Source organism: Ostrea edulis, chromosome 4, assembly GCF_947568905.1.
Source record: "Ostrea edulis chromosome 4, xbOstEdul1.1, whole genome shotgun sequence".
NCBI classification, from domain to species: domain Eukaryota; kingdom Metazoa; phylum Mollusca; class Bivalvia; order Ostreida; family Ostreidae; genus Ostrea; species Ostrea edulis.
In genome coordinates, this window is record NC_079167.1 from 60,844,921 (window position 1) to 60,862,227 (window position 17,307).

The window sequence follows — 17,307 nt, forward strand, 5'->3', positions numbered from 1 at the left end:
CATGAGCTCTGTTCACACTAATTTTAAAAAGCCTACAAGTTGAGGCTATCCTTGCTAAGGTTAATTTCAGGAACTTGAAGTTGGATTACAAAATTCTCTGTGACTATTTGGTTTGTAAGATATAGGTTGTTATGCACATTAAAGTTTTAATCATAGCAGATACATATATTCTCAAAGTTTGCATGTGCAATATGAGATTGAAAAAAGAATTTAACATCATCTAGGTATTGACTCATCAATTCCAGCAAGTGCCATGATGCTTAATGGAATAATGATCAATTAGATATGTCTTTGTATAGTTTTAGTGACAAGGACAAAACCCAGAGGCTGGAAGAGCAAATCAAACTCCACCACCTTCACCTGTTAATGAAAGCCTTCCAAGAACACAGACCAGAGGATATTGTCAAACAAGCTGGATCAGCCTACTTCCCTGCCAAGGTTGAGAAGAGGACCCCAGGAGCAATGAACTTGGAGGAATTCAAGGCCACTGTGGCTCAGGTGCTGAGAACTCAGGAATATGAAGAGTATTTGGAAAAACTCTTTACAAAGGTAGGTTAATTGTTTGTACACGAAAAGAAACCTTGCCCTTGGCTTCCACTGTTTACTTGTATTCTTGGATGTAAATGTATCTTCAAACAGCGTACTGCATACCCCCCTGTTAGTGGAGAATGAGGCCTGTATTGTGTTCCCCACTCGTGACTATATTCTGCGTTATCCATCTCTCTATCTACCCTTCTATACCACTTTGTTATGGGGAGACAATGGATGCTTATACTTGGCACAAATGCTGTGCACAAAGGTTATTTGTGACCAGACAGTGCATCTTAATCCTGAACCAAGCTCATTAAGACAGTTCTAGTTATTCAAAGTTCCTACTGAAGGAGTTGCACTTTTTGATTTTTGATCATACAATCACTAGTTATTACAAGGTGAAAGGTGAAAGGTGTTAATGGAGGTTGGACTCAGAACTGACTTGTCACTCATAAATCGTAAAATCAACCATCTGAGTTACCACAAAGTATAAAGTCAACCATGTGAGTTACCACAAATTGTAAAGTGAACCATCAGAGTCACAAAGTGTAGTTATAACCATCTAAGCTACTGCAAAGTGTAAAAGTCAACCATCTGAGTTACCACAAAGTGTAAAGTCAACCATCTGAGTTACCACAAAGTGTAAAGTCAACCATCTGAGTTACCACAAATTGTAAAGTGAACCATCAGAGCCACAAATTGTAAAGTGAACCATCTGAGCTACTGCAAAGTGTAAAAGTCAACCATTTGAGTCACCACAAAGTGTAAAGTTAACCATCTGAGCTACCACAAATTATAAAGTTAACCATCTGAGTTTCCACAAATTATAAAGTTAACCATCTGAGTTACCATAAAGTGTAAAGTCAACCATCTGAGTTACCAAAAAGTATAAAGTCAACCATCTGAGTTACCACAAATTGTAAAGTGAACCATCAGAGCCACAAATTGTAAAGTGAACCATCAGAGCCACAAACCATCAGAGCCACAAATTGTAAAGTGAACAATTTGAGCTATACTGCAAAGTGTAAAAGTCAACCATTTGAGTCACCACAAAGTGTAAAGTTAACCATCTGAGCTACCACAAATTATAAAGTTAACCATCTGAGTTTCCACAAATTATAAAGTTAACCATCAGAGTTACCACACATTTTAAAGTTAACCATCTGAGTTACCACAAATTATAAAGTTAACCATCTGAGCTACCACAAAGTGTAAAAGTTAACCATCTGATTTACCACAAGTTGTAAAGTTTACCATCTGAGTTACAAAGTATCCAGTCTACATGAGTGTCTGAGACACCATAGTGGACTATCTTTAAAATAGTGTTTGTTTAAATGTAAAGACTTATTCTAACATTAACTTCAGAAAGATACGTTAACAGAAAAACCTTTGAGGTATTATGAATTCTACAATGGCATGCAGTTACATCTTGTATCAAAGAGGGGTTGCTGGAGAATGGATGCAGCTTGAAAATTGAAATAAACTTTGAAAGATCTCTTTTCAAACAAAATACTACCTTGTTCTATAAACTCTGTAGCAGTTCAGATATTTATGTGCACAGGTGCACCCGAGTATCACCTAACATTTCCTGGTTATAGGACTACAGCACCTATGGGGATTACTGTCCTAATCTTTTGGAGATAAATGGTTACCTGTTAAAGTATTTGATAAATTTTGCAGAAAATTACATTATTGATCTTTGTTAAGCAATGAAAGAAGCATTATGTTCATTCAAAAAGAATTAATTCTCATGGTGAAGTAGCACTAGCATTCTTGATCAAACATTAATGTGTTTTTTACCATTTCTTTATATCCATTTAATCTTTTGTAATTTTAAGTGTATGTAGACAACTTAAAACGTATGACTTTTGGGGTCATTTGTTGTAGCTCGACACCTCCCTAGATGGGTATGTGGACTGGAATGAGTTCTGCACTTACATGCTTCTGTTGTACAGAGAAAATGACTACATGAGAACCAAGAGGGAAATCCCCTTTCTTGTGGAACCCAAACTCCGGCACATAGTACACAACAGGGTAGGGCTCTTAGGAAGGGTATACCTTAATTCTTATCTCTAGTACTCATAATGATATCTGTAGTTTGAAGGGTATACCTTAATTCTTATCACTAGTACTCATAATGATATCTATAGTTTGAAGGGTATACCTTAATTCTTATCACTAGTACTCATAATGATATCTTATAGTTTGAAGGGTATACCTTAATTCTTTGTTTATCACTAGTACTCATAATGATATCTTATAGTTTGAAGGGTATACCTTAATTCTTTGTTTATCACTAGTACTCATAATGATATCTATAGTTTGATCTGGAAGGGTATACCTTAATTCTTTGTTTATCACTAGTACTCATAATGATATCTATAGTTTGATCTCTGATATATGGGGTTCAAGATTTGCCATGAATAATAAGGCATTTATCAGATCACATGTAATCAGGCATTGTATCTTAATTCAAATTGTAAAAGAATATTTTAAAATAGCTTTCAGCAGTTTGCGTTTTCACATGTTTATTGTTCAAAGTAAATGTTTTTGTGAAAATATTAAGCATGTTGTCTTCATATTCCAGCAAGAGCAAACCACAAAGATAGTGGCCTCTACAGGGACAGTTCGATACATCACAATCAGCAAAGTCAGTACTTTCAAAAGAATTTATTTCACATTTGAAAATACATGAGGGTATGTATGTAATGCCTCAACCTGGCATATTTCATGAAACGCATTAGTACAAGTGCTTTATGAAAAGTATGCTGGCATAAAGCGTTGAGGTTCATACCCTCCATATTTTCAAAAATGAAGTTTATTTCTTATATTTACATTCCGCTTTCATGTCTGTCAGAATTCCCAGCCATTAAAATAGACATATTTTATTTATCTGTATTCATAGCTATTGAAATGTCACATTAGGGATTCATTCTGGTTTTGAAAGTTGTTCTAAATATAGATTCTTTGCTTCATTTCAGGAAGGAATAGTGAATGTATGGCAGCCTAGTCTTAACTATGTGGAGAAATATTATTCCATAACAAATGATGAGAGTGACACCTCCGGTCAAAAGAGGAGGTTTAAGACCTGGGTTACAGATGCCATATTCTTGCCAAACTGTAATAAACTGGTGATTGGCTCCACGAGTCGTGATATTAGATTCTATGACTGCTCCACAAATCAACATTTTGAGGAGTTCCAACTCTTTGGTGAGATTTTTCATTCATGTTTCTCCTCAAAAGAGCTACCTAATTCTGCTGGACAGTAACTCATTGATTGATTTATAAACTATTTGTGAAATTTCAAGTGTATTTGAAGTGCTACATTTGTAATATTTTAGCTAAGTATGTGTTAGTTATTTATATAGGTTTTAGGTATATTTACTGAATGAGGTTGTGATTGTGAGTTAAATTCATCATACATCACATCAGAGGTGTACATCAAACACTTGTTACCTTTCAGCCATGTCAGATGTTCCTTACTGTTTCGACTACTGGTATGATGTGAAGGTAAAATATACAACTTTCATAAATCTGAACTTTGATAGTGTGTCTTTGATCTTTTACAGAATGAAACTGACACAGATTTTGGACAGGAGTAGTTGAAATTCAATCTCTTTCTAATTATGTAGATGCAATTTTGTTTAAATCACTGAGAGTTATATTGTAAACCCAACAAAACATTTTGTACCTAATGTGGAATAATAAACAGTGATATCGTATACAAACTTCCTTTCATTTGATATTGATGGTCTTTAGTTGTACACACTGGGCTGCATCCAAAATTTGATTTACATGAGGTGTCCTTTATTTGACATGGAATTAAATATTGATGACCATTTAAATCCCCAACAAAGTTGAAAAGCACTAAAAATTCAATAGAAATCTCTTTGCTTTCAAGAACTGAAATTACATCATGAAATGCCAGATTTTTTTGCTACTTGTATTGTGCAGCTGGCAGATTGAATGAATTTTGAAAAATTGAATATACATTAAGATTTTTTGATCGGTTATCTTTACAAGATTATGAGAATCACTTAACACATGGTCACCTTTTTATTTCACAGAACCCAGGTAATCCCTCCAAGCTGATATTTGGAGTTGACACTGGCTACATTCACACCATCACATTTAAGAAGCCAGTCTCTCAGCTGTTTGAGACACCTTTCAAGAATGATGAAGGGGTCCAGAAAATTTTCTGGAGTGTAAGTTGTCTATTCTAAGTGCTAAATTTAGCAGGCATGTCAAATTGTATGCAACGATGGGCAGATTCAGAATAAAAATAATACATAAACCATGATGGGCGGATTCAGGATAAAAATAATACATTTATTATCGCGTAATTTAGCGAGCGGCATCACTCACAAAATAAAATTATTCGCTTTTATTTTTCTGTTGTTAATGTACATGTAAAAACTCTTTATTGATAGAGTCCCCATGTGAATTCATGTACACGCAATTTGACATACATAGTGTATGTACGAGTCATTTCACCATATTAAATGACAAACTGATGGCCACGGGTGGCCCCTATCAGAGAAACTCCTACAACATGTAAAATAAGGAATCTACAGTATATACCAGAATTTGTTTTCATACTGAAAGATCAATTCAAGTTGTCTTTATTACAGGAAATAGAGAAGGGGCAACAGTCACAGTTTGTGGCTCACGAGAAAATTTCCCACGGAGATCCTTCTCTACAGGTCCTGCCCGATATCGTAAAGCAAGTCATGTATCTACCAGATAATGATTACATCATCTCCTCCACTAGCAGTGCACTGCAGTCCTTAGTTATCTCCCCTGCTGATCGAAAGGACTTCAAGAGGTCCTATGTCTTCAATATTGACAAGGTAATGAAAATCCAAACAATGCCTAAATATAGACTTTGATAAATTAACGGAAATCCAGCATGGCAAGATGATGGAAATTAAGTCTTGTGAAATATGACTTGTAGTAATGTGCAATCACACGTATTCAGATGAGAATGAATTGTGTTTACAGTAACTATAGGCTGCTTTGGTTTTAACATGAAACTACAAATACTTGCAGTTAAGTAATAAGTATAAATATGAAAATACATCCTTTGTTAATAAAATTTTGTTTTGAAATGTTTTGTATTTTTCAGGGGATAGAGTCTTTTGATCACAACAAGAATTTAAACATCTTAGTGACAGGCAGTCTTGATCACGTGGTACGGATATGGAATCCGTATGTTACAGCTAAACCAATGGCAGTGCTCCAAGGTCATGCCACAGGGGTCATTGGGGTCAAAATTCATGAGGGATTGGTTCAAGTTTTCAGCTATTCCAAAGATGCTGTAAGTTAATTGTAAAAAAAAAAAAATGTCATATTTTGATGTAATGCAAATGTAAATTTAAAGTCAGAGTTTATAAAAATGAAATGAAATCAGAGAAAATTTTAAATGAAAATGTGACAAAAATAGAAATATGAAAATAGATGTACATACTGAAATAGAATTATAATATTGCTGTAGAATCTCTAGTGGACTGGATCAGTACCAGAGATATTGATATCAAATTAAAATTGAAGTACAAATATGCTTGTATTTTAACAGGTTATCAAAGTTTGGGATATCAAGGAACACTCTTGCCTACAAACAGTGGTGCTGAAATTTCCAAGCAGTATTCATGGAAGAATGCCAGAACATGGAACATTCCCAATACACATGCAGCCTGCCCCCCATAATGCTGTTCTGGTTACCTGTAATGACTACCTGGGGATGCTTAAGTTAGGGCACACCTCACAGCCAAAGAACCTGGATGCTGTCACCCATGATTCTCAGCTTTGTGGAGCCATCTACAACAAAACTTTCAAACAGGTTAGTATATGTGCAGTGTCATATAATTGTAATTCAGTAATACATCTTATAATGGTAGCTTTGTTTTTTAAGAATATTGAAAAAACAATTACTACCAAAGTTACATTTTTACTGTTCCATAGTCAGGATTTCTTTTTTGCCCATCCGTCTGTCTGTGGCAAACATCTTTGACCGAAAACTTTAACCTTGGTCGTATCCTTTACCCCACAAGAGGTAGAGCTTTCATATTTGGTAATATGTATATTTCTTGTGGCAAGATCTTTTCACTGACACCAAAATCTTTGACCTTGTGACCTTGAACTTTACCTTTGACCTGGTTCCACTTTGTTGTAATCCGGGGGCATTGTGTTTCACAAACACATCTTGTTATTTGTTAGCAAGCTGTAATCTACAGCAGCCTGACTACCAATTGACCACTTTGTGCATTTCAAATTAATCAATGAATATCAAACCATGAATTCTTAGTTTGCTTTGGATTTCAGGTTGTGACCGGGTGTGACTCCTCCAATATAGCAGTTTGGGAGCTGGAGAGTGGAAATAAAGCCATTGTCTTCTCCAACGCTCATGGGGATGAAGAAATCACATGCATGGCTTTTGATGACAGTTACCGTAGACTTCTCACTGGGGCCAGAAATGGAACCATTAAGGTACTGAAGAGATTTATATGACTTGTTAGAGTCTGAGATATCTAATATGTGGTAAATTTTGTTGAAAACTCAACCACAAGATGCTTACACTAAGTGCAAAAATTAGTAATGCAAGATTACATCTCTCTTTAAGATACTGTATGTGTACTCATTGTATCTAAAATCTAGTGCAACTGGACCTAATGCACTGTTGGCATAATCATAGAATAGGGCTGCCATGTTTCCTGATAACAGATAGAGAATTTCATAATTTTGGTCAAGGTATAAATTTGCACTGTTGCCAAATAGCCAAAATCACTATCATAAAAATCACACTAAAATTAGTACACATACATTCAATTTGGCTTATTACAGTGAAATTAATCGTTTGTTTCCTGCAGGTGTGGAATTTCCAGAACGGCCACAATCTTCATAAACTAGAGTCTGTGTCTGAGGCTGAAGTCACTGGAATCTTCCCCTCTGTTGACAGGAAGATCATCATTGCTGTTGGATGGAGCAGGAAGATTGCCCAGTATGACGACTCTGACCCTGATGTAAGTCTCTCTGCTGTAGATAAATTCGATGAAACACCGAGATATTTAATTCCTATAATAATGCAGTGTTGTTTTATACACACAGAACATGTATATTCCTGCTAATTTGCGGTGGAAAGGTGGACAGATTCATCAAGACGACATTCTGTCCATGGATTTCTCTCCTCCTAACTACCTTGCCACGGGGGGATATGATGGGGAGATTGCTGTATGGGATACCGAAACAGAAAAAATGTTCATAAGGCTACGCAAAGGACAGCAGGCTGACATGTGAGAGCCATCAAGTCACTGAAAAACTGTACACAGTGTACTGGTCATGTTTACATTGCATGAAATCAAATCTTTAAATCAAATCTCTACCAGGGATTTCCTTTCTTTGATCATTTAAAATCATTCTTTTTGTAACTCTCTTTTCAAAAATCAGAAAACAACAAGGTTTCTAGATATTCTCTTGCACTGAACAGTTGGGATATTTCCAGGGTTAGATACATTTTTTGTAAGCCTTTGTGTTTTGTTGTAGACTGAAGAAGATTGAGGCCATGAAGGAGATGAGTATTTTGAGTAAAAACAGCATAGCCACAGCCACTGAATCACAGATGAGTGCAGATGATCACCCGCTGTCCCCCACTAAGATACCCCGCCCAAACTCCAGGCACAGAAAGTCTCACAGAGTTCCCAGGGGGTAAGGACCTAATGGACACTCTGATTTCAGGCAGAATCAACCAGATAAGTGAAATGTCTGTTTAGCTGAATCACATCTGATAGATTTCCATATAGGCAACCAATACCACTACCTTATTGATTTCATTAATTAGTGATACTTTTTATTTATATTCAGTAAATCATTACTTTGTGAAAATTGTTATACATACATATGATAAAGAAAAACAAGATGTGTGTGTGAAACACTGATGCCCTCAGATTACAAGTGGGACCAGGTCAAAGGTTAAGGTCATAAATATGGGTGTCAATGAAAAGGTCTTGCCACAAGGAATACACATACCAAATATGAAAGCTCTACTTCTTACGGCGTAAAAGATATGACCAAGTTTAAAATTTTTGCCACAGACAGTCAGATGGACAGGCCAAAAACTATAAAAAAAAAAATTTAAGTAAAATGTCGAGATTGTTGTTGTAAAGCCATCGTATTTACTTGGATTTTTATTTCATTTTCATGAATTGATACACCACAGTTATATAGGATAATTGTACATGGCAGCAGGAACTGACAACCCATTGAATTGTACAGTTTATTCATTTCATTTACCCACAATCTATTTTTCTTCAACATCCTCAGTCAAATCACTATTTTACGAATAATATGCATCTTTTAAATTTTCAGTGAATTTTTTTATTTCTTGAAACTTTTATAATCCAAGGACTTGTTTATATTTCAGACAGCCTTCTCCAGTTGATAAGCTGTTGTTCTTACCCTCGCGCATTACCTCTAAAACCTCTGATGCCGCCATGCTGATTTCTAGTGAGGCAGGCTACCTTCATTGGTGGGCATTGTTTGGTGCTAAACATGAAGTTGGTAAGTCTCTCAATAGAAACCTCCTTCCATCAGCTACCAGTTGGAGGAATACCGTATAACAGTTATTTTCTGCATTTGGAAATTTTTGCAATTTAATCTGTAAATGGTAGCAAATTCTGTGCTGCCAATTTCTACAGTTGCATTATGCCTATATACAGTGGAGCCTCGTTAATCCGGACACTTTGGTTCCCAGCAAAATCGTCCGGATAAATGAAGCGTCCGAATAATTGAATCGCATATTTTCTAGCTTTGCATAAGTAACCAATATGTGCCTACGTTATTGATGCATAGTGAATTAAACAGATTCTATCATTGGATTTAACCATTTGCATTAGTAAATAAATTATGATAATGTTAACATTTACATGTATTTCAAAGCACTAAAATTTAATGTACGTGTTCAGTGTATTTGCCTGTGCTTACATTGTACATACATATGATCCCTACAAATAAATATACAAAACTGTGTACCATATGCACTAAAACAAATAATGAAGCACTTTCTGTAACTATAAGTAAATAAATCATTAGTAACTAACATAATCATTTACACTTCAAACATTTCATCACACTTTTACTTCTTAAAGAGGCCGGTAATTTCCATCTGTCACGATTCACGGGTTCAGCGGTCTGTTAAAACAATCTTCATCGTCCAAAATTTCGTGATTATCATGTCAGTTGACAACATTCTTTAACCAAAATTCAATCTGCCAGAGTTTATATTTCTTATTCTATAATTATCCAAGACAATATCGGGAGAACAAAATCATTTAAGCTCGTAATATCAAGACCTACTACTGCTTTGATCTAATCACGTGCACCTATTATTTTCATATTATTTTCATGATGCGATAATAACGGAACAAAACTCGGATGAAACTAACATTACAGGTACATACAGAATTTAATTGTCATTTTCCTTAAAATGGTAATTTTCTCACTTCTACCCAGAGTTTAAAAATTCGAAAGCAATAAAGCTCTACAACATCGTAAGAAGAATCAATCGTACACAGGTACATTCTACATGTGTGACATTCTAAACATTAAAAACTTACTACATATACATGTGCATGAACATACATGTATATTTCACGCCAATCAACAGTATAAAATCCAGAATCTAGAAGTATAATCTACACTCTTTAGATTTGAATAAGCCGATATCAATTTACGAATCAGTACAACTGGTATGTGTAACAGTTAAAAAAAATATCATTACGGCATGATGTTTAATTTATTAATACTATTAGGGTATTGATCAAGACTATAAAATAATATGCTACAGATTTATTTACAAAATTCAACACTACACGCAATAAAGATCTTATGTGCGAAAATTGGCAATACAATGTCTCGATCGGCACGTGCTATCTAACGGACTTATCATCACACACCACCTAATTGGAGGGAGGTGTTGACAGGGTACAGGTAATCGCTTCAATTAGACAGTTTGGCTTGTTTTCTTTATAATTTACGCCTTGCTCAAATTGTCCGACACAAACCTTCCCTAAACAAAATTACCGTCCGGATTAACGGTACAATTTTCAATGCATTATAACGTTTTGTAGTAATAAGTGACCGTCCGGATCCGGAATGCGAATTTCCGGATTAATGATGCAAAATAATGTATAAAAATTCTGTTCTCTAGAAAAATCGTCCGGAAGGTGAAGTGTCCGGATTAATGGCGTCCGGATTACCGAGGCTCCACTGTATACCTATATGCATGTATATATATTTTGTGATTGTAATTTTTGCGGATTTTTGCTATCCGCAAAAGTCCGTCAAAAATGGGCAACCGCACTGGAGAAAATACCAGTTATACGGCAAGTTTGGAAGATTCACTGTTGTATAAATACAGGTACAATGTATCTGATTATGGTGTCATTTAGAGGTATTGCAAACTGTTTAAGAAGTGAAAAAAACTTCAAATTTTAACTGCAATTGAAACTCAGTCTGCAGAAACAGATTCTACCCACACAAAAAAGTAAGATGTTGAACTGCGTAAATCTCTGTTACAGAGTGAAATCTTCCTTTATGATCTAGATAACCAATAACTTCTGCTTCTCTATTCTCTCATGGTCGTGATTCTCTACATTGCAGGATATTTTTATGCCCCGGACACACCAGATGAGTCTGTGCTAGGGCTGTGTGCTGATCCATCCAATGATGCTCTGTATACAGGGGACACGACTGGTGCCATCAAAGTCTGGAATATTAGTGGTTACTGCAGACATGCAGAGGATAAGGTGTGGCCCTTATGATAAAACTACTCTAGAGAGAGTCCCTATGTATTGAATAGATTGTGTATTGCATGTGATCCATACATGTTAACTTATCACTGTATGCATTTCCTACCAATCTCAACTGCTAGATCTGCAGAAATTTATTCACTGGTCTGGAAATTTTTGACAAAAACTGTTCCTCAAATTTCCTAAAGCAGCATGCACCAGTTTTGCATCTACCACCGGTATAATATTGGATTTTATTATACTAGGTGATCAAGAATAAGTATTCATCAGGGATTAGGGAAATTTCACATTAGGGCTGGAATATTTTGGTTTGGGGACAAAGCTTGCCCACTTTTCATTAAACTTGCAGGAATGATCCTTTGGTATGAAGTCCTTGGTTCCCATTATATAAAGGGAAATATCAAGGTCATTGGAAGGGAAATTCTGAAATTTCTTGTGTACAAGATTTAAGCTTAATTTTTCATTGACTGACAGTTCAACTTCCAGCTGAAGCTATATTAAGGTCAAGGCTACTTGAAGGAATAGTCTTAATTTTTTTGGTAATTTTCTTGTGTATTTTTGCATTTGATTTTGAATGCATTTGCAGAAGGATCCGGATTTTTAAGATTAGTCATAAAATGTCAAGGTCACTGAATCAAAATTTCTTCTGTTCTGATTTCAGTAGTATTTACAGCAATGCTATCTTACTATATACCCTGTTGCAAGGGGATGCTACATCTATGGAGGTTTTTGTTGCAGAGAATAAAGACCAGTCCTGAATTAATTGGAAGTTGGAGGGCGCACGACTCGAGTATTGTGAGTCTGGAGTATATAGAACATGAAGATGGAAACTACATAGTGAGTGCCTCCACAGATCACACTGCCAGACTCTGGTCAACGGAGGGTCATTATGTGGGGACATTTGGTCAGGTGGGTGTTTTGCAATTTACTTCAGCATTGATTCTACTTCTTTTTTTTTTAATTTATTTTTACAGTAGTTATTGATAAATAAATATAATTAGAAGTTTGTCTTGGTTATGTAAAGGAAATTCACATTTGTACTCAGTGGTCATTTTCATCGTGTGTATTCAAAATTTAATTTGTTCTGATGTTACTGTAATTCCAGAGGAAATTGATAATTTCTTGTACAAGCATAAGGAGTGACAGTGTTTGAATTTGTTTTGCAGAAAAAATCATGGAACCTGAAAAATAAATCAACCTGGATTCATCCAAAGACTCCTTGGTCTACAAAATCTGTTAGTTCTTCAGGTGGGCTATAAATCTCGTAACAAATTTATGTGCCATTTAATAAACATGATAAAAGGGGAAAAACTCAATCAGAATATAGCTGTCTTTAAGTCTTATCCATTGTCCTTAGTTGGAAAGTAAACATTGGAATATTTCCCCTTCAGGACTACTTGAGTTGCATAATTTGCTGCGCTTGGTGTTTGCTTTGTTGCCCATATATTGAAAATATTGATTGGCACGTGTAATTACAATTAAAGTGATAGTGGGAAAATTTATTGCACATGCCATAAAGAGCAATAAAGAATTTGGAAATGTATTTTATCAACTCTGGGAGGTAAATTGGATTTTTACTGATAATAGGAACAAAGGTGCTGATTTCCTTTTACAGTGCTTTTGCACAGCTTGGTAAATATTTTTAAGAAATTGCCTACTGTGTTATGATATTTGCTGCTACAGAGGCAATTCCAGTGACAGCTGTATTTATAAGCTTAGTGGTTTTATATGGGAATTTTCATAAATATGTATTTCTTCAATGTGGAGAGATACCTTCGCAATCCCTTACATTTTGATTGATTTAATTAATCTTATTCAATTTTTTTTTTACAAAAATGAGAAAATTTATAACAGGAAAATTTGACTCCCCATGTTGAGCAGTTAAATAGTCAATTATTTGCACATTCAGTTCACAGGGGCTACTTATCCATTATGTTCTCAATCTATATATATAAATTTCTAACATATTTATTTATATATAGATTGAGAACATAATGGATATGAAGCCCCTGTGTTCAGTTCATACTTTCATCTGCCATTTATATTTGTGTTTGTCTTATCACATTTTTTTTTATGTACGTATGTTTTTAGAAAGAGTCGATGTATATTCAAGAAATAAACATTTTTTAAAAATACATGAGTGTATGAACTGTGACGCTTCACGTCGGCATACTACTCTTCCTTCCTGTTATACATTTGGAGAAAATCACTGGTGGCTGAGAATTAGCTCAAAAGCTAGAGCACCTGACAAGAAATACGGGGGCCCGAGTTTTGAATCCTGGTCTGGTCCGTTGCATTTTCTCCCTTCCTGTTACATTTGGTGCCATAGACCAGCCTTTGGAACTGACAGGTGAAAATGCCTGACAGGAAATAAAGATCCTGGTTTGATGTCTTCAAGGTGTAAAGACATTTAAGGAGGGAGGAATGTGGCACTCGGATGAGTTCGAACGCTGGTAGCCAGATATCTCAGTTGGTAGAGCACCTGACCAGAGATTCTGGGGCCCCAGATTCAAATCCCTGTCTGGTCTATTGCATTTTCTCTTTTCCTGTTGCACCTCAATATAGCAGAAAATTTTGATGTCAAAATTTAAAACTTCAATGCTTTCATGTTGTTGCACACTGATAAGCTGAAATTTATTTGATATGAAGAGAAATATCCTTTAAATTGTTGATAAAAGTAATGCATCGCAGTTCAAACACAAAACATTAGATAATCTGTACTTTCGTTTTGCCATATATTTCACTTCCATTACGAGTAGCCTTTAGGTAAAGCAACACTGCAACTAAATGCCTCTAAAATCATGAAATAAATTGGAACTGAAAATACATTGTAGGCTATGTCAAACATTGATAGTGGTTGTAAGATGTCAGAAGTCATAACATATGAAATATTATGACATTGCCATCTCTTACTGGATATTGAGGTCAATATGATAACAAGAGTGAACAATATTCATCAGTGATTATTTTTAAATGGGTAACATTAAACAGATAGCAAAAAGAACAGAAAGCACAGTAAGACAGACTCCATCTCCAGTGTGAAGACTCTGACTAACAGTGAAGTGGAGAAGGAGGACCAGGCAGCTCCGGTCAGTAATGGAATCTCCAGGGAAAATACGGAACAGGGAGAGATGGAGCGACCTAGCAGGGAGAGGGCAAGGAGACTACAGGTAAGAGGGATGGACAGACATGTTGGTGCTGGATGTTGTTCCATGGTGTGGTTGTTGATATAACAGCACTATATTTTCATTGTCTCTAGAAATGGTGATTGAATATATGTGTATGAACTGCATGTGTACTTATTTTAGCATGTTTAGCGGCTTCACTATTTGACGTAAGCATTAATTAGCACTTCTGTAATATGATAATGGATAAATAAAAAATTTATTATTTCGGAATAACCATAAATTAGTGCTTTTGTTTGAGTGCCAAAGGAGCTTGTACATGAATCCAGCAAACTGCAGCAAAGATAGATACATGTACACATGCAGTATAGGGTTTATATTTGTATATATCTTTATGCAAATGCACTTCATGATATTGATTAAAATAAAGAGCATGCACATATGATTTTTTGTGTTGCCAGCATGACAGAACATAGAGAATATTATCTTTTTTTTATGGTAAATAATTTGTTACGGTGGTGGCATTGTGTGATGGTTGTTGCAGGATGGGGAGGTAGATGGTGAAAGGGAGGATACTGTAGACTCCGATTTCAGCCTAGGTATTCGGTCTCAAGCGTTTGCTGCGGGCCCTCCCAAGATGGAGAGATCACAGGTATACAGAGTAGAAGCAAAACAATTCTATTTGGCAGTCGTGTTAATTGTAAATAAGTCCTTAGCAACGTAATCACTCTCTTCCAGGAATTACTTGTTTTCCAGGATCGTCGCTTCCCTAAAAGTTAAACTGAATATCAGACCCATTCCCAATGACAAAAAGTTGCCCATTTTCCAATTTTATTCAGCAAAATTTCCCAAATACATTTATCAATTTCAATTATATTGTGGAATGTAAACTGGTGGGAAAAAATTCATAAATAAGGTCAAGAACTGAATAAATTTGGATGAAAATATGGTTGTTTTGTTATTTTTATGTTTTGATGAAAAAGACAGTAAACTCAATTTTCCCTATTTCTCAAAAAAAAAAAAAAATGATATTCCCAATTACAAGGGACCCCGTTCTGACGACCCAGTAATCTTGTTAATATTATACATACAAGATGATGATATGACATTGTGGCATAGGGAAAACATACATTGTACATGTAGATATGAATTCTTTGAAAATGAAATGTAAAGTTCATGTCTCATCAGAGATATTATACATTATTTTTGTCAAATTAGAAGCAGTATTTTGTAAGTTGTTGACTCCATAGGCAATTGTATCGCTTGGGGTAGAATTTACTATTAATGATGATAAATTTGACCCCAAGCGATATAATTACCTATGGTTGACACATACTGTATCTTTGAAAAGTCTATGGATACCACAAGAAATAAAATAGTCTGTTTTGTTAAGTGTGTGAAGGGAAGATAGGCTTAAATTTGATGTGCAGCTAAAAGTTTGATGTGCATTCATTTTAATTTGAAATGTACACAGCAGCCACACTGAAGTGAGTATTAAGCTTCTATTACGTAAACATATGCTGTTAGAGAAAGTGTGTGACAAGATCTGAATATCTTCATAGACATTCCTTGGCACCAGGGTTGCTCAACAACTTCAAACCATAAAGGAATCCAGGATTGATCGCAGAAACAGACTCAGCAAGGATGTCAACTTCAAAGATATCCACAAGTTTGGAAAGATTTGTTCTCCATACCGAGCATTAAATACAAAGGTTTGTTCTCCATACCGAGCATAAAATGCAGAGGTTTGTTCAAGTTCTGACGCTGCCTGAAATCTTCACATAACAGTCAAGCGTGTAGAAAATCAGAATTCATTGATATGCCAAAAATATCTGTAAAAAATAATTTGCACTGGTATTCATGGATTGATTTTGTTGAAATTGCAGTTGTTATGGTAAATTTGAGTTATATGATGTAATAATTGCTGTAAAAATTTTCTCCTCAGGATGTTGAAGAAATCAAAATTCCCACCATTCTACCAATGAGCCAGAGAATGTTAAACAAGGGATACAACCCAGAAAACATGAATACAGACACCTTAAAGAGCATGGACCTCTCTTACGGCAGCCCTGACACGCCCCCTACAGGTGAACAGACAGGGGAGAGAAGCAAGGACAAAATACCAATCAAGTCCCAGACAGCTGCTGGTCACCGTAAACCTGTGAGACTTGCTCCACTGAAAAAGACTAACACAGTCATGTGAAGAGTGCTCGGGGACAAATCCATATCCTCGTCATACACATGCTTCAGTGAAAATTATGCGTATACTTGTTGCCACAAACTTGAAATAAATGAATGCATCAGCCAACGGGGATGATATTTTCACATCAGCCAGTAAATATTGAGTGCATGATGCAAATGTTTACATGGCTTCTGTGTGACTGTTATTGGTGTGTTGGTTAATTTTGTGCTAGTCACTGCCAGATGATGAATCATATTTGTCCAATTATTTGTACAAAAAGGAATATTTCTAAAATGAATATTGATTTCACTCAGTCTATATTCTTTGTGGCTGTGATAGATCTCAAACAGTTACACTATTGTTTATTATCAGAGCACATACTCACATTTTTGTGTACATACATGTATTATACTACTGATGCCTGATGTGATTGAACTAGCACTGTGATATGACCAAAACTTAAAACATATTGATACGCCCACTGTCTTTCATGTAGTTCTATGTAATTTCAGCTTTACAAACTTATTTTTAAATCAGATTTTGTACTAGTTTTATTTTCTTCCACAATTTTAATTTTTGTTACAAGATTTTGTTACAAGTATTGCAGTATATATATATATATATTTATCCTGGATTTTGGAAGAAAATTAAAAGTTTGTAAAATCGG

At 35.4% G+C, this 17,307-nt stretch overlaps 1 protein-coding gene across 10 annotated transcripts in view; it reads left to right on the forward strand.

The window, feature by feature from the left end:
- The window catches only part of LOC125671149 (WD repeat-containing protein on Y chromosome-like), a 59,978-nt gene extending 42,671 nt beyond the window's left edge, over positions 1–17,307 (forward strand). For 9 of the 10 annotated variants that reach the window (XM_056163255.1, XM_048906637.2, XM_048906638.2 and 6 more), the window contains 21 exons: positions 300–549; positions 2,419–2,565; positions 3,119–3,181; positions 3,513–3,741; positions 3,995–4,041; positions 4,599–4,736; positions 5,163–5,381; positions 5,657–5,848; positions 6,107–6,370; positions 6,853–7,017; positions 7,398–7,550; positions 7,636–7,820; positions 8,071–8,232; positions 8,948–9,084; positions 11,185–11,330; positions 12,072–12,242; positions 12,500–12,581; positions 14,325–14,503; positions 15,003–15,110; positions 16,021–16,170; positions 16,404–17,307. In XM_056163255.1, coding sequence (XP_056019230.1) covers positions 300–549; positions 2,419–2,565; positions 3,119–3,181; positions 3,513–3,741; positions 3,995–4,041; positions 4,599–4,736; positions 5,163–5,381; positions 5,657–5,848; positions 6,107–6,370; positions 6,853–7,017; positions 7,398–7,550; positions 7,636–7,820; positions 8,071–8,232; positions 8,948–9,084; positions 11,185–11,330; positions 12,072–12,242; positions 12,500–12,581; positions 14,325–14,503; positions 15,003–15,110; positions 16,021–16,170; positions 16,404–16,661 — 3,445 coding nt within the window. In that variant the 3' untranslated portion in view covers positions 16,662–17,307. The remainder of the gene's footprint in view (positions 1–299; positions 550–2,418; positions 2,566–3,118; positions 3,182–3,512; positions 3,742–3,994; positions 4,042–4,598; positions 4,737–5,162; positions 5,382–5,656; positions 5,849–6,106; positions 6,371–6,852; positions 7,018–7,397; positions 7,551–7,635; positions 7,821–8,070; positions 8,233–8,947; positions 9,085–11,184; positions 11,331–12,071; positions 12,243–12,499; positions 12,582–14,324; positions 14,504–15,002; positions 15,111–16,020; positions 16,171–16,403) is intronic. The other variant, XM_048906636.2, reaches the window with a different exon arrangement.